Source organism: Drosophila mojavensis, unplaced genomic scaffold, assembly GCF_018153725.1.
Source record: "Drosophila mojavensis isolate 15081-1352.22 unplaced genomic scaffold, ASM1815372v1 contig_16, whole genome shotgun sequence".
Classification (NCBI taxonomy): domain Eukaryota; kingdom Metazoa; phylum Arthropoda; class Insecta; order Diptera; family Drosophilidae; genus Drosophila; species Drosophila mojavensis.
In genome coordinates, this window is record NW_025318693.1 from 1,141,717 (window position 1) to 1,166,462 (window position 24,746).

The 24,746-nt window shown below is 40.9% G+C and overlaps 5 protein-coding genes across 8 annotated transcripts; 2 read left to right on the forward strand and 3 right to left on the reverse strand.

The window, feature by feature from the left end:
• Positions 1-324: 324 nt before the first annotated feature.
• Positions 325-5,449, forward strand: LOC6573784 (beta-mannosidase). Of its 2 annotated transcripts, XM_001999807.4 has the most exons (10): positions 325-415; positions 489-720; positions 960-1,112; positions 1,176-1,689; positions 1,772-1,868; positions 1,948-2,236; positions 2,929-3,408; positions 3,480-3,901; positions 3,971-4,351; positions 5,099-5,449. In XM_001999807.4, the coding sequence occupies exons 2-10, from the start codon at positions 561-563 to the stop codon at positions 5,357-5,359; spliced, it is 2,757 nt and encodes a 918-aa protein (XP_001999843.1). In that variant the 5' UTR covers positions 325-415; positions 489-560; the 3' UTR covers positions 5,360-5,449. The 2 variants fall into 2 exon arrangements, with proteins under 2 accessions (XP_001999843.1, XP_032587196.1); XM_032731305.2 differs by having other exon boundaries at positions 374-720.
• On the reverse strand, positions 5,361-12,728 carry LOC6573783. 3 transcript variants are annotated; one of them, XM_015167128.3, is made up of 3 exons: positions 12,596-12,728; positions 11,807-12,028; positions 5,361-6,688 (listed from the first exon to the last, which is right to left on the reverse strand). In XM_015167128.3, the coding sequence occupies exon 3, from the start codon at positions 6,671-6,673 to the stop codon at positions 5,483-5,485; it is 1,191 nt and encodes a 396-aa protein (XP_015022614.1). In that variant the 5' UTR covers positions 6,674-6,688; positions 11,807-12,028; positions 12,596-12,728; the 3' UTR covers positions 5,361-5,482. The 3 variants fall into 3 exon arrangements, with proteins under 3 accessions (XP_015022614.1, XP_001999842.2, XP_032587205.1); XM_001999806.4 differs by lacking the exons at positions 11,807-12,028; positions 12,596-12,728 and adding an exon at positions 9,057-9,418; XM_032731314.2 differs by lacking the exons at positions 11,807-12,028; positions 12,596-12,728 and adding an exon at positions 6,776-6,882.
• A 1,349-nt stretch (positions 12,729-14,077) lies between these two features.
• Positions 14,078-15,138, reverse strand: LOC6573781. Its single transcript, XM_001999804.4, has one exon. The coding sequence runs from the start codon at positions 15,080-15,082 to the stop codon at positions 14,432-14,434; it is 651 nt and encodes a 216-aa protein (XP_001999840.3). The 5' UTR covers positions 15,083-15,138; the 3' UTR covers positions 14,078-14,431.
• A 1,636-nt stretch (positions 15,139-16,774) lies between these two features.
• Positions 16,775-22,538, forward strand: LOC6573780 (cyclin-G-associated kinase). Its single transcript, XM_001999803.4, has 9 exons — positions 16,775-17,124; positions 17,643-17,873; positions 17,936-18,075; positions 18,274-19,275; positions 19,330-19,739; positions 19,800-20,182; positions 20,247-21,280; positions 21,337-21,498; positions 21,557-22,538. Exons 1-9 carry the CDS (start codon positions 16,938-16,940, stop codon positions 21,665-21,667), a joined length of 3,660 nt encoding a protein of 1,219 aa, XP_001999839.1. The 5' UTR covers positions 16,775-16,937; the 3' UTR covers positions 21,668-22,538.
• LOC6573779 (guanine deaminase) lies at positions 22,416-24,384 on the reverse strand. Its single transcript, XM_001999802.4, has 4 exons — positions 23,937-24,384; positions 23,517-23,671; positions 23,174-23,447; positions 22,416-23,112 (listed from the first exon to the last, which is right to left on the reverse strand). Exons 1-4 carry the CDS (start codon positions 24,291-24,293, stop codon positions 22,558-22,560), a joined length of 1,341 nt encoding a protein of 446 aa, XP_001999838.1. The 5' UTR covers positions 24,294-24,384; the 3' UTR covers positions 22,416-22,557.
• Between the last annotated feature and the right edge of the window lie 362 nt (positions 24,385-24,746).

The window sequence follows — 24,746 nt, forward strand, 5'->3', positions numbered from 1 at the left end:
TAGTAAACCATTTTTTGTATACTAAATAGAACTTAATTTTTAACTTTGCAATAGCCTGTGTTTACTTACAACCCATTCACGTTTTTATGTTCAAGACAAGCGACTAAAATATAATACTTATTTGTCTATATTAATATATATTTGATATATTAATAATAATTAACAAAAATATATAGAGTAAACAAATGAAAACTAATTAAATGATTGCATTCGTGTGTTAGCTAGTGCTATGAGTACCCATAATCTTTCTCTCTGGCCCTCTCTTTCTCTCTGTCTCGCTGTTAGCATTTCTACGCTCTCTAGAACCCGACGATCGGCGATCGTCAAATACCGATCGACCGGCACTTATCAAGCAGTCTCTTGGCAGCCCTTCCCAGTGCCAGACGTATAAGTATTTGCACTTTGGGAAGCAGCGGTACGAACTTCAAGTTCTTAAGGAAAAAGTGTATTTATATATATTGAAATAATTTGAATTGTTGCTTTTTTAGCATTAAATCAGCAACTTAAAGAGGTTTATAAATATTTGTAAATAAGTCGTGCCAGTCGTGCCAAAACAAAAAATGAGGAGCTGGCTACTTGGGGAAGCTGGCGACACCGATTACGGTAAATTGCTGAGACTTGGACTGCTGCTCCACCTGTTGATGGGGACGCGGGTCAAAGGCGATGCTGTCGAAATTATCGTGCTGGGCACTAATTGGAGTATATCTAATCAGAATGGGTGTAAGTATTAGCTTATTATTAGGCAGCTGTCAGTGGCAATTCGATTAATCTAATTAACAAACAACAATGATCAACAACACTCAAGAAATACACATTTCATGAATTGCCATACAATCAGCATTGGGTGTATTTTGCTTATCGATAAGCTTTCGGTGCGCGTTTACTTGCATTATTAGTTTATCAAATAGATGAAAGCCATTCCTTGAGTATTGTTTATGGTGTGCCATTATATGTTTCAGCTTTCACCCTACCTGCTAATCAGACACTGCCCTCTGGCATATACAGTGCCTTCCACCGGACCCTGGCCGTGCCCAATGTGCTAGATGCGTACAACGATGTGGATCTCCGTTGGATGGCCTACGACAATTGGACATATACAAACAAGTTCAAGTGTGAGTGCAGCATTGACATCCAGTGCAGCGACAATTTGATCATTTAAACCCAAACTCGTGCAGTTGATGTGGATCACTATAAGCGCGTGCGCTGCTTCAATCTGACCTTCCATGGTGTGGACACGGTAGCCGAGATTCGGCTGAATCGTCAGCTCTTGGGACGCACAGACAATATGTTTGTGCGCTACTCGTACGACGTGAGTAAGCTCCTGGAGAGGGACAATGTGCTGGAGGTGGAAATCAAATCGCCCGTGTGGGCAGCTCTAGCTAAGGCGCGAGCGCTGGACGCCGCAAATCGCAGTGTGCCTCCAGCCTGCCCGCCAGAGCGTTATCATGGCGAGTGCCATGTCAATATGCTGCGCAAGATGCAGGCGAGCTTTGCATGGGACTGGGGACCGGCGGTGCCTTCTATGGGCCTGTGGAAGAGCGTGCAGCTGGAGATGTACGAGGTGGCCTTATTACGCGACGTCGACGTGGACATCAGTCGCAATGAAACACACTGGAACATGCACATTAGCTGCTTTATGGACACCAAAGGCAAAGAGAATTTTTATGCTCAGCTAGTCTTCTATGCCGTGTAAGTAGACCTTGAAATTGCCCCCTCAAACACTTTATCAAGCTGCCAATCTGCTAAATGCGAAACGGTTGAACGTCTCCAGCGAGCTACTGAACCAGACCGTGGTCATCGACACATACATCTCCAAGCCGATCAGCTACTTGGCACCCGTAATTGTCTTTGATCAGGCTGTGCCAATTGTGAGTACCGTCCGCTAATTGCTCGGCCGGCAATTGAACTCATTGGCATCTGTGTCAAGTGCATTTGTTGTTTGTGCAGGAGGAAGTCGTTGCCTGGTGGCCCAATGGCTATGGCGATCAGAAGCTCTATCCGCTGCACTTTACACTGAACGCCTGGCTGGATCCATCTGGACCGGAAGTGCGTGCCAAGACCATGTCCCAGAAGTCGCTGCGCGTTGGCTTTCGCACATTGGAGCTAATTGAGCGGTCGGCGCCGGATGGTCGAGGCAACACATTTCTGTTTCGCGTCAACGGCCTGGAGATTTTCATGAAGGGCAGCAACTATATACCATCCCATATATTGCCAGAGCAACAAAGCCCAGAAAGAAGTGAGTATGAATTGAATTTAAATATGTTAGAGACGAAACCTATTGTTGCAATTCTCAATATGTTCAATTTCAATTGAAAATGCAAACTAATCAAAATGAACTAGAACTTGGAATATCCCATTCAAATGTAATATGTAAGATTGGTTTTACCCCATCATTAAATAATTTTCATTAACTGAACTTACTGATAGCTTCTGAAATGCATTGCTTGTAGAACAATATTTGTTTACAATTTTTATGAAAATAAAATGCACGACTAGCAGATAACCATGACCTAAATGGCTCATTCAATGGCAAGTTATTCCAAGCTAAGGGAAATATGTCTCTAAATATTCTTGGTGTCTTCTGTCTGATCTGCATTGGACTTAAGGAGATTATTTATTCTGAATTATATTTATATTTCATACCGAACTATATATATAATTTTTTGGCATCTTAAGATATAATGAAAGTATCTTATTTTATCTGCTAGTAAATTTATTTGAAAAACCGATAGAAGACTTGATATAAATTTAATATATCGACTAAAAAAATGAATAGTTTTATAGGGAATGGGGTCATCTTTTTCGTATATAACAGTCTTTTTTATTATTTACTATATATAATATGTATTTGATATAAAACCTGTATACAAAATATTTGGAATACATTCAGTATTTGATCTTATTATTTTATCTTTTATATCCTTTCAGTTGCCTACCTGCTGGAATCGGCCAAGGAAGCGCATATGAATATGATACGTGTATGGGGTGGCGGTGTTTACGAATCGGACTATTTCTACGATATGGCTGACAGCCTGGGCATACTCATTTGGCAGGATATGATGTTCGCCTGTGCCATGTACCCAACGACGCCCGAATTTCTGGCCTCGGTGAGCGAAGAGGTGCGTCAGAATGCCAAGCGCCTGTCCCATCACGCAAGCATTGCCATTTTTGCTGGCAACAATGAGAATGAGGCGGCACTCGTGCAGAACTGGTATCACACGTATCACGATATCGATCGCTTCAAGGCCGAATACCGCGAGCTGTACCTGGGCACTGTTATACACGAGCTAAAAATCGTCTCACATAACAGCCGCCCCGAGCCGTTGGTGTCCTCGCCGTCGAATGGCAAGGCAAGCGAGAGGGACAACTACATATCGGAGAATCCACAGGATAACCACAATGGAGATGGTATTATTAAAAGACAATAATAAGCCTGATAAGCTTATCAAACTGCTTGTTTTTTTTTACCATGACTGCAGTGCATTTCTATGACTACTTTAAGGATGCTTGGGATCCAAATATTTACCCACGACCACGCTTCGCGAGTGAGTATGGAATTCAATCGCTTCCTGGATCCTATGCTTGGGAGCGGACCAAAGGAAGTGACAACGATCTGGCACAAGTCATGGGCCATCGACAGCACCATCCACTTGCAATGGTCCCCATAACCACCCAATTGCATCAGCATTTGCCGCTGCCCTTGCCCGAGGACAAGGACTACGATGAGGCGCTAATCTACTTCAGTCAAATATCGCATGCCATGGCCACCAAGGTGGAGACGGAGCTATATCGCACCCTGCGCGATACGGAGCACAATACCATGGGTGCGCTCTACTGGCAGCTAAATGATGTCTGGGTAGCTCCTTCGTGGTCTGGTATCGATTTCTTTGGTAACTGGAAGGTTAGCTTTTACTACCTGCATTCCTGATTCTTGATTCTTGATAATGCTATTTGCTTAACACCAACACAGCTGCTGCACTATTGGGCTCGGGATTTTCTTGCTCCCGTTGCCATTGTGGCGCTCTACGATAAGCCTACGAAGTCTCTAAACATCTCATTGGTCTGTGACGAGCCAACCATCGATACCAAAAATTTGAATGTCGTTGCCCATATTCATCTGTGGTCGCAGCTCATGCCGCGCAACTCGAGCACCTGGGCAGTTACTCTGCGGCCCAATGGAGTACAGTATGACAAGATCATACCAATAAAGGATCTGTTGCAGGGTGATTTCAATGAGCACAACGCCTATCTGGAGTTTCAGCTGAGACGTGGCGAAACTCAACTCTCACGCACCTACTTCTTTCCTACCAACATTGCCAGTGCTGTGGGAATTAAAGATCCGGAGCTAGAGGTAAGTTCCATTTCCTACGACAGTGAGTACTGTACTTTACTATGTACTTCGATAAATTATTTTATTGTAAATGTGATGTTAAGGATAATTAAATGAAATTAATTTTAGTGACAGACCCCATAACTATATAATTTTGATTAGGACAACGTCCACCTGTCAATTTGTATGCGCTCGTCGATCTCTGCACATATTAGGGATAGAGACTAAACATTAATTTGCGGAACTTTATATAACACGCACAGATCAAGTTTGTTTACCAACATTGCAATTTTAAAGCTATCAATTATCGATGTTATATTATTATCTCGCACTCTGCAGCTAAAAATGCAAATTTCAGGTCTAGTTTTCAGATTTGATATTCATAAAATTAAGGCTCTGTGGCACACATAAATAGAGTGCATAAATATATAATATAAAATATATAATTTCAAGAATAAGTATAGATGAACTGAAAATATTATTGTAATCTTTAAGTAAAATTGATCTCCCAATTGGCAAGCTGTGCCAATCTGATTTGATTGATCGGAAAAGGTTCAGGATTCCTTCTAGACTTACGTCCCGTACTATAACATTTTAGCTAGTTAAATTTTTGATCAGATGTATATTTAATTATTCTAGCACTCATCTAGCTAGCGTAGCCCTGAGTTGAGTTCACTTCCCTTATATAGTCTTAAGTCCTTATCGGGTCATCTTAATTGGAGTACTCTCTTTTATTAGACTCTTAACTTAATAGTATTCCGTTTACAGTTCGAGTTCACGTCGAAAATATGCGTGGATACCCCCAACGGAAAGCGGAACAGCCTCAGCATTGCCATCACCGTGAAGTATCCAGCGGTATTCGTTTACCTGGAACTGCAGCTGCCTTATCGGTACAGGCTGTCCGAGAATGGCTACATGCAGACCACGCCCATTCATGTGGTGCATGTGATCATTGAGACCAACACCTGCATACGCATCTGGCGCAAGTCGAACTTTAATATCTGGACCGTGAATCAGTTTATGCATTAGCTGTGGGGCATATACTTTTCAAGTTTAATGTAACATTTATAAATAACTTAACAAATAAACAAATCAATAAATATAGTAGAAATATTCCAAGTGCAGCTGTGTGGAGGCACCAGCCGATCGCGCCTATCTGTCAAAGCTGGGCATTTGGACGCGCGGCGGCGTGTAGCCCTCGGGATATGGCACCAGCTGGTTGTTGAGCACGCGCGCATTGCGCCAGGTCTTCACCTTGTCCTCGGGAGTGTCTGGAACGCGGACTCCTTCGATGAGTGTGACTGCTGGCCCATCGACGACGTTGTGCGTGCTCTGGCCAATGGGGTTGCGATGCGGACTGGCCTGAACGGGGCGCCGTGAGGGCGTGGCCGAGGGTGCAGCCACGCCGGCGCTGGCCGTGACCACCACAGAGTGTGGCATATAGGTGACGAATTTCGATTTCTGTGGCAAGGCGTTGTAGTTGTGCTTGGTAATCAGGTTCTGTGGTGGCCGAGACCTGTGGCTGGGATAAGCGCGTTCATCTCGGCTGTAGTACTCCAGCGGCTCGGAGGCAGCGTACTGCAGATCGCTGGGAAAGCTGATTGGTGTATCTTGCGCATGACGCAGCACGCGTGGCTGTGCCTCCACTGGGGCAGCATAGGTGAAGGGCTGCCACTGGCGCTCCACGGCAAACGAGTAGTTCTTGTTGTATGCCGTTGGCTGTGCCTGGAAATAGACTGGCTGCCAGGCGGCGTTACTGCCGAGCTGACGGCCGCTTCGCGAGCTGCTGCCGCTCTCCAGCGCTCGCTGCTCCAAGGCTTTGCTGTGCGCCTTGGCCAGCTGGAGCTGTATAAACTTCGCCTGTCGCTGCTCGGCCTCGGCCTTGCGTTGACGATAGTCCTGCTGCTGCAGTGCCAGCTCGCTCTGCTTCAGCAGCGTCGGCGTATGCTCGAAGACCAGCTGGCGGCCACTTCCATTGGCATTGGCATTGGCATTCCTAGTTTGAGCCGCTGGCCGCTTGACATCCGAACTGCGCACGAAAAACGAACCGGCTGCCTCCTCGGCGCGCGCTTTGCGGCTGTTCTTGCCCACTAGAATCTCCACATCCTCGCCCTGGCTCGACTTCACGCTCACCACGCGCACCTTGGATGGATCCAGGTTGCGTCCAAACCGCAATTCGGTGCGCAGCAGTGAAGGCCGTCCGGTGGCGCTGCTGCTGCCGCCGCTAGTATTGCCATTGCTACCATCAGCTACGCCCACCAGCAGCGCGCCGCAAATAATTAATGCCACAGCACTCATACGCCCCGTTGCCGCTGTTGCCCTTGCAATCGTCAGTGTCGCCATCTTTTGGTGCGTGCGCTGTGAAATTGATGCAAAATTGTATCAAATTAGTGAGAGTTTATTAGGTGAGCATTATACGTGACTGGGTATACGTGTGCAACCTACAACAACTTCTTATTGCTATTATAATTTCATGATTAGCGAGTTCATCAAACAGCTTCAAGCTAACTGTGCCCTTACAGTGCCCTTACAAACAAAGTGTTATATATATAACTATGTACGTAATCATATTTGTATATATGTTTAGTAGTCCTAAGCTTGATATGTGTTACAGGCTAAAGCAAAGTTTTTCGTTCCCATGGAATGAAGCTTCAGACTTACTACGTCGCATGGCTGCCTTACGTAAATTAGGCCTGCCACTGGGCTTAGCGCTGCTTTCTACCTTTTTAAAGGTTCAAGTTAATTAATGAACTTCGATAGAGATAAATTATGTTAAAGCTTGTTACATTTGATTATATCTTTCGCAACAAACCCAAAAGAGGGCGTTGCTTCTGTCATGTATTTTTTATCGTGAGAAAAATTCTCTTATTGAAATTTGTGGAAATTTCGAAATAATTGCCTAAAAATAATATAAGCGAGGCAATAAACCTTAATGGCTAATAAACAGGTAATACACAAAATAAATAAGAAATGAATTAAAAATTCTAATGAGTTCGAAGAGTAGCTTATATTTACAGTTTTGTCTCTTTGCCTAAATGCAGAAATATACTTATAAGAAAAAATACGAAAAAAAATATATATATATGTATATATATACATATTTATATATTTCAATAAAATTTGTGTATATAAAAAAAGTTAACTAATATATATAAAAAATAAAAATATTTGACATATTTAAATAATTAGTGAATATATTAATTAGCCTGTTTTTAATAAATATTATAATAAATTCGTATTCAAATGCCTAATTTCTTGTTTTGGATTCTTATAATCCAAAAATTTAATTGCGGCTTTAGAAAAACAAATTGCAAATTGGAATTTTTTGTGTTTGTTTTCACGCCGGTTAATTAGCCTTGGCTTGACTCGGATTGCTATGATTTTCAACACCTCGTTGGATTGAATTTGGCTCATTATTGATGGTTGCGCTGCTCTTTATTTAATTATTGACAACCAGTCAAGCAGCCAAGCAGCCAAACGAGCTGAATGCATCTGCAAACTGTTTTTTTTTTTTTTTATTGCATCTGCGTGTCTATGTATGTATATGTGTGTTTATGTGGTTGGTGTTGCTGTTGATGTTGGTGAGTTGGGCTCAGAAAGCGAAACAGCAATTAAAAAATGCAATGCCTAACTTTCGTTTGCCGCTGTGGCATGAGGAAATTGTCGGCTGTCGGTTGTAGATTGTCGATTGCCGGCAACAACATTTTTATTTTCCACTCAGTGCCAATGCGACAACTCATGACAGTTTGGGGCGTAAAATTGCAACGGCCACGCCTCCTTCATAGTTGCATTAAGCAGCTAAGCCCTAGCTAAGCAGCTGTCATGCCATCAAAGTCAATGCCTTGCCTTTGGCTATGAACAACAAACCAACGTATTTGATAATATTTTTGCACCTGGAACACTCTTCACTGATACAGTTTTCAACATAAGTTCGAGTTTGCCTTCGCCAAGTCTTATCTAAAAGAGGAAGTTCACTCTTTTGAATACACTTAGACAGGTTTTTATAATTGTATCATATTTAAAAATAATTTATTTGTTATTAAGAATTATATGCTCTAATCATCCTACTATATCACACATCTATATCAAATCGGATTACTGTATAAAACAAACCATGTTCATACAAGTTTGCTTACTTTAATTAACTAATTCTTATCGGCTTGAAGTCTAAAAAAAAAAAAAAAAAAAAACAAATATTTTCCATTTAGTGTACACAGAAAATATTTGTTAATTTGTTTTTAGATTTTGTTCAACAAATATTGAAATTGCAGATATTAAAAATATATAATAAAATATATATGTATATGTGCTGAACGATAGCAATTAATTGTTCGGATAAGACGAGTTCATCTTGTTTACACTCTTATGTCAACCTATGAGCTATATTTATATTTACATTCTAGTAAAAGTTCGATAAAAATCTCATTTCGATATTCGCCCTTGAGATATATCTTCTCTGATGTAGATTTTAGCTTTGCATTAATTACGCCATAAAGCTTTGACGTAATTCTGTGAAAAGTTAGAGAAGAGAGTCAAAATTTGGGAAGCCCATTTCAGCTGTCAGTAGCTCAATCTGGTATCGAAACTCTAACAAACTCACGACTGCTTCGGTCTGATTAATGTTGATTTGGCATCACGCCTCGAGGGCGTAACCCACGCCAATCAATCTGATAAGTAACTAACTATGTAAGTGCTGCGCCTAAGATTGATGGCCGAGTTGCAGTACCATTTATCGCAATTTGCGTCAGATCAATTTTAGCTTGGCCTATTGATTGGCCGCATAATTGGGCTGAATGAACTGAGATGTTGCGATATTACGCATACGCCGCGTACCGCTACCAGCGAGCCACTAATGAGTGAAAATTTACCGACAAAATGAGAAAAACAATTAAGCGAATTGTGAATTGCAATTTCAATAAATGCGCACGGCAAAGTTCACGGCACGACTACGACTCGGTCAATCTGGGTGCTCGTGGCCGAAACTCAAACTCAGACTGCCGACTCGCCACTCGCCACTCGCGGCTCGCGGCTCGCGGCTCGCGACTTGCTGACTTTCACTTTCAACTCAAAGTTGGCGGCGACGCGGCTGAGTGCGCCGCGCTCCCAGTTCAACTGGCTACAACTGCTACCGCTAGCTGTGGCTCTGGCCTGGCTCTGGCTCTGGCTCTGCTTCTGTGGTTTTTGTTGTTATGAAATCGTCGCAATCACCGCGCACTGTAACAACAAAAACAAGTTTTACTTTTTGCACAACAACAAATCAAAAACCCAAAAGCAAGAAAAAACCCAAACGTCAAAAAGAAGTCAACGCTTGCTATTGAGCGCTTGGTCTCTTTTTCTATAAGCCTTTTCTTAAGTGTCGGCCAGCGTTTTTAGGCCGCTGCCCGGTAACAGCTGCGTCGACGCCAGCAGCGATGCCAGCGCTGTCGGCTTCAATGTCACGGCACAGCCGCTGCCGACATCGACGTCGTAGCCATCAACTGATGTTTCGCCTTTTGAAGCTTTGCCGTTGCGTCTTCGTAGCGTCATTTTTGTTTCTTTATTTTTATTTTTATTTTTTTCACTCTCTTTTTTTTGGCCACTTTTGTTCAATGAAAATTACATCACTTCAAGTTTTGAAAAGAAGCGAGACAGGAAATGCGACTGAAACACTTTATCGGCGCATGGCCAGAGCCGGAGTCATAGCCCTGCGGGTTTGCTATTATGTGCATAACTATGTTGAAATGCAAACTGCAATTATTATTATGTGTGTGCAATTTAAGTTTGAGCTTAGGTCTTAATTTCATCTCTGGCTGTTTGGGATTTGTTATTGTTGTTGTTGTATTGATGTTGGCCATTATACGCTGAGGTTATCTACTACGAGCTACTACTTAAAACGCTCAGCATTTGCATGCGACGACGACAAACAACTACAGTGCGACAGACGGCGCACATTTAATGATGGGCTTTCTCACTCAAGGCGTGCCGTTTGCCATTAATTGGGTATTACGTTTATAGCAACAAGCTCAATTGAGCACAATTGCTGGCAACAGCGGCACAAATCGCCGACTTGTTCATTGACTCTTGAGCTTGTGTGTTGACTTTGAGTTCGAGCTCGAGTGCGAGTTGTGTCGGCTTCTAACAGCTCTCACACAAACACACACTTCAAACTCTCACTTTTCTTGTAAGAGCTGCTCTTCTAGGGCCCTCGGTCGCTTCAGCTTGTCAGCTTGTCAATCAAAAGGCAACAGCAACTTCCCAGCCACGATTGGCAACGCTGCGAGCAATACCAATTGATCTGGCAAACAAAGACTGCATTCAAATTACGTATACGCCCCCACGTGAGCAACGGCAGCGCCTTCTTCTTCTTCAGCTACTTCTGCTTCGCTTTTGTTTCAATATTCGCACGTTGCGCGCTGCACTTAATGAATCTAAATCGGAGCCGTTGCCGATTAACGATGTCCGATATCATTGGTAGTCGGGTCAACAATCGAACGTTCGTTGCTTATTGTTATCAGCGATTGTCGTAATGTTTGTCTGGTGTCGTTGCTATTATTGTTGTTGTTGTGGTTGCTGCAGTTGTTGTCATGTGCAAAATGCAAATGTGGCCGTATGCGGTTAATGTAATTTGTTGTTATTGTTGTTGTTGTTGCTTGTGATGCTTGCCGGCGCTGTATTAATTTCACTTTTACTTTTTATGATTAACATTTCCCACCCAAAAGTGAGAAACTTTACATGATTTTTTTGTTTTTCACTTAAACATATTTGTACTTTTTGTTGTTAGTGCGAGTATGAAATGTGAAATTTGAAAGATCATAAAGTTTAAAGATGCTGTAGCCCTGCTGCTGGTCGGTCTCTTGGCTGGTCTTTTCTTAAAATTAATGCTTTTTACTTATGGTCTTTTTTTGTTTTTAATTTTACTTTTTATTATTTTTTCCGTCTTTTTTTTGCCAGCATCTTTAATTACACATGCATGTTAGTCAGCATTGGCAAGCACTTTCCGGCTTATGACAAGAGTGAAGAAGTGTAAATGTGTGTGTATTAGCGCCTGGGTCGTTTTTCTTTTTGCGCCCAAGTGTCGCAACTGAAAGTGAAATTTTTTTTAACTTTCGGGCACATCAATCGAATGCCAAGTTGAAGGTCCGTAGGTTTGATGGATAAAGCCTGTCATCTAAACTACTATGCACGAATATGCAGATGCTATTGCCTCAACTCATTCAATCCCACACACAAATGCGGTAAGCTGTGGACCCATAAAATCTCTTAAGCATTCGCTTTTATTTCAAAAGGCATCAATGTCATAATATCTACGGCATATCAGTCAATGTCGGGCTCTAAATACTTCACAGATTATTTGAAAGCGTAAATACTAAAGAATTCGAATTGAAGCACAAGAACTAATAATTTAAGGCAATGAAATTTTTGAGAGGCAACAATTACTTAACTAAAATATTTGATATTCGAAATATATAATTTATGCGTCATATAGAAAAAACTCACGTTAGATTTTAACTTTCGGCTTAATATCCTGTTTGTTAAGTAGTCCAATACTTGCTGCTCCTTGACGCCTTGCTGACGATGATCACAACAAACGGCTCTTAATTTGTGTTTTTATTGTATCTGCGAGCGAGCCAGACGAAATGTGCGACAGATCGCAACGCGAACCGAAATACAACTGAACGCAAATGAAAAACTTTTGCTTGCAAGTAAAAAAGCATCGAGCTGGAAAACGACAGAAAAAAGTAAAAATTATTATGCATACATACACACATATATATGTACACATGTCTGGGGGAATCTATATGTGTTTGGACGCCGACGCCAACAACAACTTAACAGCAGCAGCAGCCGCCGCAGCGAAGGTAACTGCGATGTTGGCAACGGTAACAACCACTAACACAAACACACATACATGTATACCCAGCGACGCCGACAGCAACGTCGGCAGCAGCAACAGCTGGCCAAAGAGACTTAGATTGGGACTCAGACAGAGACCCAGACCGAGCTGGAGCTGAAGCTTGAGCTTGAGACAGCTAAGCAAACACCAGCGAGGAGAAAGAAAAAACAGCAAGACACAGACAAAATGTCGATCGAAGGGGCAGCAGAAGGGGCAGACGAATACTCAAGCAAAGCATGCCAAATAAAAGCCAAAGCAACAACAATGCGGCCAAAATCTGCGAACAATTGCGCAATTGCACCAGCAGCCAACAACACAAACACACACATCACAACAACAAAAGCAACATCAGTGGCAAAAAGAGCGAATGCAGAGATCCAAATTTTACTCACAATATTTCATTTCTTTTTTGGCGGTCCACTCGTCAACGACGTTTGTTTCGCATCAGTGCAGTTGATCCGATGATTGGGTAACTGTAGTTTATCTCTGATTATTTAAATCATACAAGCATATTTGAGGTAGAAAATGCTTTAAAAATATACAAATGTAAATCTTTGAAAATAAACGTCAGTTAATGTATCATTAATTAGTTGCGCGTAATTTGTAATACATATTATTCTGTTTTATTTAATTTGTCATGCAAATGAAGGCAATTGGCACTTATAAATATATTTTGGTCTAACTTCTTCTGTAATTATGAATTTACAGCGCAGCTTAACTAAATAGGTTTCAAAAAATCTCTGCTAGGAATAAAAGAAGTATTGATCTACCACCACATTAATCAATTAAATAAAGAAGAGTTTGAGGTCTTGAAATTTTAAAATATGCATTAACAAAACAATTAAAAATAAAAATTAATGTGGATTTTTTTATTTGATTGTCTCTTCTAAAAATGGAAATAACGCAAAATTTAGAAGTTAAACAAGAAAGTTTTTTATTTCATTTAAAAATATAAATAAATAAAACCAGTTCTTTGAATATAACTTAAAAAAAAAAAAAAGCGAGCAGGGAATTTATTATTAGACTCATATTTAAAAAAAAAAATCTTTATTTTGTTAACAGCATTTTATTTATAATATTATAATTTATTTTTTTTTTTTAATAATTTCTAAGTGCAATATAATTTCCCCTTTAGTCTTGTTTGATTATTATTTGGTTATTTTTCCAACACCCCCGTTGCTGTTATTATTTTAACAAAATTTTAATGTAATGCTTTTTATCATTGTCATTTTCACCAATTTTCTTTTAGATATGTCAAATAAATAATTACAACTTCAGAAAATGGTCAACAATAGCAACGTTTATTACACAAGTCAACAAGGTTTCTAATAAAGAGAAAAGTGATAATTTGTCATATAAATTAACTTGACTAAATTTATTCATACTCTCCATTTTACACTCTCTTTTTCGGCGAATGTGTTTCAGCAGATAATGATAAATAAAGATGTAGTTAGATGTGATATTTTAGTACAGAATAAATATTTCCTAATAAAAAAGTTTTAAGTTTAGCGCCAAACATTTTGGACTTATTCAGTGACTCAAGTCGAAGTCAGCTCGGCAATTTTGCTTAAAACCACAGTCCTAATTTTGTTGGAAAGCTACATCCGACTTGTGTTGGCCAGTGTTATTTAAACATAAATTTTACTAATAAAAGTTGATAAGTACAAGAGCCTAGACTTTAACTACGATTAGTTATATGCTTAAAGTGACAAATTACCATTTGACAGCCCATCACGCTAAAGTGCCAACGGCGCTCCCCAGCCCCAATTCTTCTTCCGAGTCGCACTTGGGTTGCTCGTAAGCTCGTATACTGTTTTGTCGGCTTCAGATGCATGCTGTTTGATAGCGGGCAGAAAAATAATTGCCATGTGCCGTAGTGGTTAAACGAAAGTGGCCAGAAGTAGGTGTGTTCCAATGAGCTGTGTACCTTGTTTAAGATGCTGAGATACAGATACAAATCCAAGGCAGCCGCATCATATGCATACACATGCATACACACACACACAGACGCACGCAGCTGCCACACACTTGGCCCAACTTTTTATTAGCAATTTTCGCAATTTTCATAGCGCTTTATTGTGTCGTTTCTTGTTGGTGCGGCTTTTGAATAAAATGCTTTTTTTAATTAACAAAAATTTCACTTTTTTCCTTTGTTAGATTTACTATTTAACAGAATGAGTGGAGGATGGATGAGTGTACATGTATAAACCATGGGCCATACAATCGACTTATGCAGCGTAGACTTCAAGTTTGTTGTTTGCTGATTGTTGCTGAATCGTCCTTAGCTGAATCTGATCATTATTCCAGTCCGTTTCAGCAACCACAGCCACGCCCCTGACGCTCACTTCCAAGCAGGTCAATTTGTATTCTAACATCTGCTGGAACAGCATCTTAAATACCAGCGAGGTGCAAGCATACAAACTCCGGTCGATGATATGTATGTTATAGAGTCGCAGGCAGGCAAAAATGGGAATCGGCAGCATTAAGGGCGTGCAAAAATCCGGCAGACTTCTGGGCGATATGTCAAAGTCGACCAACGATCGATGGTTTAGCTCAACGACAAAATTGACACTGAGGTCTCGCAGATTGCCTGCGACGTTGAGACACACGTCCTCCCTTATCACGCCGAGGCCCAGGCCCAGGCAGCACTTGCACGCGTAGTCCTGGCAGGAGCACAGCCTGCCCATCGATGGCAGCTCAATCAGATTATTGTTGACGGTGCGTGAGAGTATATAACGTACTGGTACCAATTGCTGGCCACTTGAAGGATTATACAGAGTAAATGTCAGCGCATCGCTGGGCATCGATCGGTAACTCTGTGCGTATACGCAATGCACCCATAATACCAACAGCAGCCAAAGTGGTGCAAGGCAACTCATTATTGTTCTCGGGCTTAGACGTGTTTTCCCGCACAATTGTCCAAACAGAATGTGTATTTTATTCGCCCTCAATTCGTTACATTTCACAAGTTCTAACCATATTAGTTACGCGGCTAAATGGTGTGGAAAAATATTTATTAACTTTAATTATTGCCAACTAATGGAAAATGTGTCAATGCTAAATCGCATTGCCCATGATAAGTCCAAATGGCTGCAGTCGCAGCCCGAGAATAACTGCACTCATTTGACTAATTGCGAAACATTGTTTATTGAGCCTCGCATGATAAGCCAAAGCCATCATTATCTGAAAAATGTTTCTTTTTTTGTCATTATTATTGTATGGCATTTGTTACGTTGGCTAGAAATGCAAATGTAACAAAATTGCACACTTGACACTTTAAAATGTGTCAAAATTACCCGAGACGCGCAATTTACGCAAAACAACAATGGCCAGCAATAACAACAACGACGAAAGCAGCAGAAAAATAAAATTGTCATTGGTATCGCAATCCACAACGTACCCTGCTTTCGAACAGATACAGACAGTATTTGTGCCGTAAATGGGTTTTTAAAATCGTATTTGGTCTTTCTTTCTGTATTTTGTCATGCATTTCACATTTGTTTACAAACGAAAACAAAGACTGAAGATTGTTATTTGTTTCTCGATGATTTGTTGATTATTTGTATTAAGTCTTTTATAAGTCTCGGCGGAAATCGAAGACTGTTTCAACAGCATAATGTGTACAAATGTATCTGTAATTGACAAATGTTTAACCGACCTTGTATTAGTTCAAAGGCCTGAAAATGTCTTTGGAAAATATTTATTTTTTTAGGGTTTATACTTTATGTAATTAACTGTATGTACATACATATTTATAAGACTTAAAGATGCGGGTAACTCTGCCTGCAAGGTCAACGCAATCCCCCAATATTTAACGGAAATTATTATCTGAAGGCCAAAGGTTAATATCCGTGAATTAGAAATAAATAAGACTAGAGACATTTGTACTAATATGCACAATACTAAATCTCTTACAAAAAAAAACTGAATAAATATTTTTCAAAAACGTTCAAATGCTAACTTAAGGTAATTTAATTAAACGTTTATTAAACTTTACATCTAAACTAGTTTTAAAATTTACTAAGGAAATTTAAATCTTTTTCGTATTCCCTTTCTTTAATCTAGAAAATAAGTTAGCTAGTACACTGTCAAAAGTCTATACATGTTGCATAGTGTATTTTTGTTAACTTAACTATTTTAAAATATTCTTTATATTCCAATATTTAACTTTAAAAAAAAATTATCCAATCATAGAAGCAAATAAATAAATATACTTTAAGGCATTTAAAAGATTATATAAAATTATTTTTTGAAAAACGTTACATATATTAGGCTTAGCATAATCACTCCACACTTTACATATCACTCCACTTAACAGAAATTAATTCATGCTGAAATCTCCAATGTAAGCCAATTTTTGGCGTCGTTTTTGGCTAGCTGTGCAAAATCTAATAATTTATATTTTTCAAATTTCAAAATCTAATGTTATCTTCTTTTTTTTTTTTAATGTCTTAACAACAACTGTAAAAATGGAGCTTTGTTGAAAATGAGTAGATGTTAAAATGCTTCACTGTTAAACTCGGTGTTAAGCAAACAGCTGACCATTTATGCCCGTCCAACGAAGCAAAAAAAAAATACCAGAACAGAAGTAATAAATACTAAAGCAACGCAGCAATTTTTGTTGTGTCCGCAGCGAAAATGTTTAAACTCGGTTAAAATAAACAAAAACCCTAAAATTAGCTCGCGATTCAGCAATCAAAAATTATAACACACAACATACCATTGTCGAGTAATATGGGCGATTTTTTCAAGTCGCTAAACTTTAACTACTTTAACACCACATCCGATGCAGGTGGTAATGGAGGAGGAGGAGGTTCCACTAATGCCACAGTGAACAGTGGCAGCATGGACAATGATTACGTTGGCCAATATGTGGAAATCTCCGGATTGAAGCTGCGCACAAAATGTGTCATAGCCGAAGGTTAGAAAAATGAGGAATATACGAACAAAAACAATCTAACCCCAAGCAAGTGCATAAAAATCAATAGTAATAGAGTGTTAAATATGGCTGGATTCTTCAGAAAGTTTGTAATTACCATCAAAGCAGCCAACAATGACACCACAACGTCATCTACAAGCTCTTCATTTCCGCTTTCTGATTTTCGCAGTGAAACAGAATGAAAGACTTGTTGCTTTGTTAGCGAGTATGAGATGTACGCTAAGAGTCATACATGCTGTATTCACAGTAGTATTGGTGCCTCAAGTTGTTATTAAAGTTCAAGCGTTCTTCAGCCGTTCTCTTGACCCATGAGTCACATTGCCAAACATACACACACACACATATACTCGTAATCACAAGAAAAGAGTATCAAATTTCTGATTTTCGGTCTTATAAATAATGCATATTTAATTATATAAATGAGTTTGGGTCGTCACTGAAATTGAACGCCCCCGCTTATCAGTGTGATTTGCTATCAACGTTTCCCCTTCTATTTGCAGGCGGATATGCCTTTGTGTACGTCGCACAAGATGTGAAAAATGGCACAGAATACGCCCTCAAGCGCTTGATCGCCGCCGATCAGCAGGCCTGCCGAACAATCAACAATGAGATTAGCGTCCATAAGCAACTATCTGGGCATAGCAATATTGTCACTTGCATTGGCACCAGCTGCATTCCTCCTACATCCCATCATGGCGCACAGTTTTTACTGCTAACGGAACTGTGCAAGGGTAACTGATGGCTTACAATGATCAAGTAGAATCCTATTTTATAATTTCATCACTTTCAAAAGGTGGCTCTCTGGTGGACTGCTTTAGAGTAGACAATTCAGCGCTCGATCCGCCTCTTATTTTGCGCATCTTCTATCAAATGGCACGCGCCGTTGCCCACATGCATACACAGTCGCCGCCCATAGCTCATCGTGATATAAAGGTAATTAGGAACTGTAAATGCCTAATGTGAATCCAGTCAAGTCAATTGAAAAGCAACCCCAATTTATTGCAAGCGAGAATAGAATTTAACTTATGTATGTAGTAATATATTAATCGTCTATATCAAGACGAGAGAACTATTCAGCAAATGCCTTTTAAAAACTAATCAAATCGTTATATATATAAATTTCATTGCTAGATTGAAAATTTCCTTATTGGCAATGACAAGCAGATCAAACTTTGCGACTTTGGTTCAGCCAGCAAGGAGGTAATGGCGCCCACATTTGAATGGACCGCACATCAACGCAATATGCTTGAGGATCAGCTGAATACGGTGACCACACCCATGTATCGTGCGCCTGAAATGTTGGACACATGGTCGAATTATCCAATTGGTCCCAAGGCCGATATATGGGCACTTGGCTGTATATTATATTTTTTGTGCTATCAAAAACATCCATTTGAGGATGGGGGCAAGCTGCGTATCATCAATGCCAACTATATTATGCCTCCTGATTCCCGTTACAATTGCTTTCGCGAGATTATAAAAGGCTGTTTTAAAGTGAATCCAGCTGAACGCTATGACATCTCAATGGTCTTGGAGCGCTTGGCAGCGATTGCTGAGACAAGCAACTGGTCGCTTAAGGGACCGTTGGATTTGCGCGGAATGCCCATAGAGACGTCGCCAGCCCATAGTCCAGAGAGAAGTATGCCCGAAACGAGCCACTCCGAGTTCTATTGCGACAATCCAAATCCTACGGCTGTGCCCACACCAACGCCCATGTCTACGAATGCACCACAAACTGCTCCTGCTGCATCGACCTCGACGGCAAATCATGCCAGCGGTAGCTTGCTGTCCTCTCTGCGTGGCGGTGCTGGCACTCTGTTCAAGAACCTAAAAGATACTTCAACCAAGGTGATGCAAACGATGCAACAATCGATTGCACGAAACGACTTAGACATTAGTCACATCACTTCGCGAGTTCTGGTAATGCCCTGCCCCTCGGATGGCTTCGAGTCCACTTACAAAACGAATAACATTGAGGATGTGCGCCTGTCGTTGGAGAGTCGCTTTGCACCGCAAAAGATAAGCATTTATAATTTTGGACCACGAACTGTACCGCGCCTGCCACCACCAGTACGAACTGTGGAGGCGGGCTCTGTATATGGATGCCCACAGGCACACGCCCCCAATCTTCAGGTAAGTGCGAAGATACATTCCCATAATACTTTTAATGACTAAACTCTATTTCAGGGCCTGTTCACTGTTTCAGCGGATATGTATAACTTCCTTAACGCAGATCCCAAATCTGTTGTCATTGTGCAAACTGGCGACTCGGGCGGCTGCACAGCGGCCACTGTTATATGCGCTCTGCTTATGTACGCAGATTTGCTGCGGGAACCAGAGGACGCGGTGCAAGTATTTGCTGTTAAACGCCACACAATTAATTTGCGCCCCTCCGAGTTTCGATATCTCTACTATTTTGGTGATATTTTGCGGCCCACGCCGCTCCTTCCGCACTACAAGAATATCAACCTGGTTTCGCTCAGCTGTCAGCCCGTGCCGCGCATGACCAAGGCTCGTGATGGCTGCCGGCTTTACATGGAGGTCTACTGCAACGAAATGTTGCTTCTCACTACGCTGCAAGATTACGAAAAAATGCGGTAAACTAAAAAACTTCCTTCACATATAGATTGGTTAATTTTAATGTTATTCTATTTCAGGCTATACATTGCGGGTCCAGGCAAAATCGTGCTGCCAATCAACTTAACAGTTTGTGGGGACTTGACTATTGTATTGTACCATGCGCGTAATGCGTTGAAGGGCATGGTGCGACCGCAGGGCCTCAAGATCTGTCAGTTTCAAATTAATACTGGCTTTGTGCCCGAGCCAGAGACACTCATCACATTTAATGCCCATGATCTCGATGATCTGCCTGATCCGGAGCAGGTGCCGCCAAACTTCTGCGTGTCGCTCTCATTAAGCGTAACGGATACAGAAACTCCGCCCAGCCACAAGCCACCATGGCTGCCAGCCAAGTCCAAACGTAATGCACAAAACTTATTTAGTTCTGATTTAGAGTATGTGGAGATGCTGGATAATTTCGGTAAGTTCACGCTCGCTTTAGTTGAGATAAATAATTAATGTTGATCGATTTACTTTGGTTGTAGTGACCAAGCCCAGCACAAAATCCTCTCCGCCAGCGTCTGTTAAAAAGTCGGAACGATCGAGCTCGCCGTTAGTGTTGCCCGATGTTACGGAAATTGCTCATGATACACCCACAGCAATGCCAGAACCCTCGCCTCCCATTGATTTGCTCAATCTGAATCAACAGCCAAGTGCTGGAGCTGCAGCAGCTGCGGCTGATCCACTGGCAAGTGCCATGCCCAGCTCAGATGCTAGCTTCGACCTGTTAGGTGCCTTTGGCGATGATGACTCCACTGGCATTGGATCGGCACCCATTCCAGACGTGTTGCCGCCCCCACCGCTGCAGCAGACTACACAACAGCCGCAGATCAATGCAGATCTTTTTGACATATTTGGCTCTATGGATCAGAATGTTGGCATCGGGGCTTCCAATCTAAAACCAACAACCAGCAGCAATCTGCCACCTTTTGTGGGCACGGTACCGACCTTCGTCACAACACCAGCTGCGCCCAGAAAGGAACCATCACCTACGCAACCACAAAAACCACTAGATCCGTTTGCTGACATTGCCAACCTGGCTTCTGATCTAAATATAAACTTTAATCGCAGCACGCTTGGTGCTAAGTCGGCGGGCAGCACGCCTGTTGGCCATAGTCCACAACCTACACAATTTTCCAGCCCGACGCACAAGCCAGCGCCAAGTCCACCACAGACCCAAACGCAGCCTCAACCACAAGCTAAACCTCAACAGCAAGCACAGCCACCGTTTGTGAGGACACCACCGCAGCCTCAGCCGCAGCCGCAGCCGCAACCACAACCACAAGCTCAACAATCACGCCCGGACTATAGTCGAACGCACTTTGATGCGCAAAAATCATCGCAGCAACCAGGCGCTGGTGGCGGAGCCAAGAGCTCAGATATTTTTGCAGATATTCTGGGACAGCAGGGCTATTCGTTTGGTAGCAAAATGAATCAGGGGCCGAGATCCATAAACGAGATGCGCAAAGAGGAGTTGGTGAAAGATATGGATCCGAAGAAGGTGCGCATTATGGAATGGGTAAGTATTTGTAACTATCTACCTAAAGAATACCTGTAGTAATATTGGAATTACAGACTGACGGCAAGAAAAACAATATACGTGCTTTGCTCTGCTCCATGCATATGGTGCTCTGGGAGAATGCCAAATGGCAACGCTGCGAAATGTCCACCATGGTTACACCCGCCGAGGTGAAGAAGGCCTACCGACGCGCCTGCCTAGCTGTGCATCCAGATAAGGTGAGCTCATTCATTTATTTCATGCTTTTTTTCTTTATACACTATATCACATTTACAGCATAATGGAACGGAACACGAGGAAATCGCCAAGCTGATTTTTATTGAATTAAATAATGCTTGGACAGATTTCGAGAACGATGCCACACAGCAAAACATGTTCAATGCTTAAAATGTGTCCTAAAGCTATTATAAGTATATATTAATATATACACCAATAGATTTAACAATCCTTCTATTAGCTAAACCTAGTTTAAAGCCATGTAAGAGTGTAAGCTTTAATGTGTAAAGTCAAAGTATTTGTGTATGCCACATAAGGCATATACATTTTAGTTAGCCCAAAATGAACCCGATTTGAAATTCTAAAATATTTATGGACAATTTACTTAATTTTGTAACTAAATCTTAGGTGCCCATCCACATTCCCACAAATACACACAAACCAAACTGTGTACGAGCAAAAAAGAGCAAAAAAACATTATTTAATAAATTGTAATTAAACAGTTTGTGCCGTTAGGAATGTTGATAATACAGATGTTAGATCTGAACATCATATAATCCTTAAATCATTGGTAATTGTACATTCTATAGCTATGATTTGTGAAACAAACAATTCTATATATCTTATACTCAATACTTCAAAAGCTCAATTATTATAATTATTGGCGTTAAAAACAAAATGACCTGGTCCCAACCCAATATGTGATTATGATAAACGCCTATGCAATTATGAAAACTAAATAAGCTGATCTAATTAAATATAATAATATATATATATATATATATATATATATATATATATATATATATATATATATATATATATCCGAGTACATATAAAACTGTTTGTAAAAATGAAATAATGTGTGTGGTTGACCAATCAAAACTGTACTAAATAGAATAGAATGTAAAACACTTGATTTAATGTTACTCCAACCCAAAAAGAGCCCTTTATTTTCAGCATTTAAAATAGACCTATTCATATATACGGAAATAGCAATAAATTCATTATGCATTTCTCTGCGAAGAGCTATCGTTAGCAATCACAGTTTTCTTTTTTAATTATACTGTGCCCTTAACCAGCTTGCCGGCCACATATACGGCTTTAATATTGCGATCATCGCCGGTATAAATGAATTTCTCCAAGAGCTCGTCAACAGTAAGCGGACGATGTGGCTTCTCCAGCACACTCACGTCCACCAGCAAAGCATCAAAATCCTTACCAACAGAAAAGTTACCCGTAATATGATCTAGGGCTAATGCCTTAGCTCCACCCAAGGTGGCTAAATAGAAAGCCTGTTTGTACGTCAATTGCTGGTAGTCGTTATCTTGCGTTTCAGATCGCCCCGTGCCTAAGATATTTTGCTTTTTAAAGAAGTCAAGATGTTTGGAAACTTCTATGGCGCGCTGTAAGGCAGTTAGTACGGATACGGAATTCCCCCCAGACACATCCGTGCCCAGGCCCACCGTTAATCCAGCCTTAATAAGACGCTGTACATCACAAATGCCAGAATTTAAATTGGTATTGGAAGCAGGACAATGAATAATAGCCGTTCCACGTTTCTTAAGCAAGGCAATCTCATCATCCTGCAAATGCACTCCGTGCGCCATGACAGTCTGTATTAGAGAAACAGATTAGGTTTCCTTGAAGGTTTTTTTAAGTCAACATTCAACAAACCTTTTTCGTTAGCAGTCCCGCATCATCGTAGGCATTGGCGTAGCTCGTTTTAAAGATGTCTCTTACCACCTCTATCTCAGTCAAGTTTTCACTAATGTGGCTCTGCACATGCAAATCGTATTGCTTAGCTATGTTACCCAGTTTCTGCAGTAATTCCATGCTGCAACTGAGCGCAAATCGCGGAGTTATAGTGGGCAACACAAGGGGATTGTTCAGTTTGCGTATTGCTGCAACAAATGCTTCCGTTCCCCTGACCGATTCATCTGTCGTCTCCCTGCAGAGTAAATAATACCTTGATTACTTACGGATCAATTGATTAATTGTCATGTTTCTACACACTCACACATAGAAGTCGGGACTGTTGCAATTGGAGCAGACCTTTCCAATCAATGCGCGCTGGCCTTGACGTGCCGCTTCCTCAGCTAAGATCAGTGTTGATTCCAAATTGTTGGTAGCGAAATAGGAGGCCAAAGTGGTGCCACAGCGAAGTGTAGCTTCCTATATAGAGTATCAAATTATCAGCTGGTGTAACGAAGCAGACACAGAATATATACATATGCAGTGAGTTGTGCGTGTGTGTGTATGTGTGCTTAGGAATGAAAGCGATCGTTAAAATGATCGGCCAGCAAAAGCTTACTATGGAAGCTAATTTGATTGCATGTATGTGTGTGTGCACGTGTGAGTGCTTGTGAGCACACAATGTGATGATTGGCCGATAAGAAACGTAAACTAATAGTGATTATTATGAGTTACAGCTACTTACAACAACACTTCTATAGATCTTCTGCGCGAATTCCTTGTCAACATATTTTGCTTCAGTTGGAAACGTGTACGTATTTAGCCAATCCAGCAAAGGAACACTCATTCCCAGGCCAATTTGTGCGTATTGCGGAGCATGAATATGACCGTCACAAAAGCCCGGGGAGAGAAACTGGAATCGAGACAGCCTCACTTCGCTAATCAAGTCCGCATTGATCTTGGAAGTGGACAGCCAATTGTCATAATCACCGCCAATGCCAATTATCTTCCCATCTTCTACGGCAACAAAGCCCTCCTTAAACGATTCGAATTCATTAAATGACTTCGTGTGTACAATTGTTCCACGGTAGACGGTGGGCATATTCTCTATCAACGTGTTCCTGCACTGGCAACGATCAGAAACTAAGTGGGAATGCTTGAAGAACAAGTATTTAAATTATTATCAGTACGGTTTCACATCTGAGGCGGTTGGCAGCCTCAGTTCTATCCTGTGTTGGTAAATGACAAAATGACTTTGGCGGTAATAATAATTTCAGATAAATTTAGTTTTATTTATGTAATTTACTATTTTTAAATTTCTCTTATAGATATTCTTTGGCATACGCACATTTAGTATTTAAATATATTAATTACAACACTCATTTCTATTTTAAGTATCAATATTCAAGCAAGACATAATTTGAGCTTATACTATAATAATTATAAAACAAAAACCAGTTCATGAATTGTAACGAATTGTCACTTTGTTGCAGTCGCAATTTTTAAGCAACAGCTGATATCCTATCGATAAATTTAAGTCGATTAAAATGTGAGC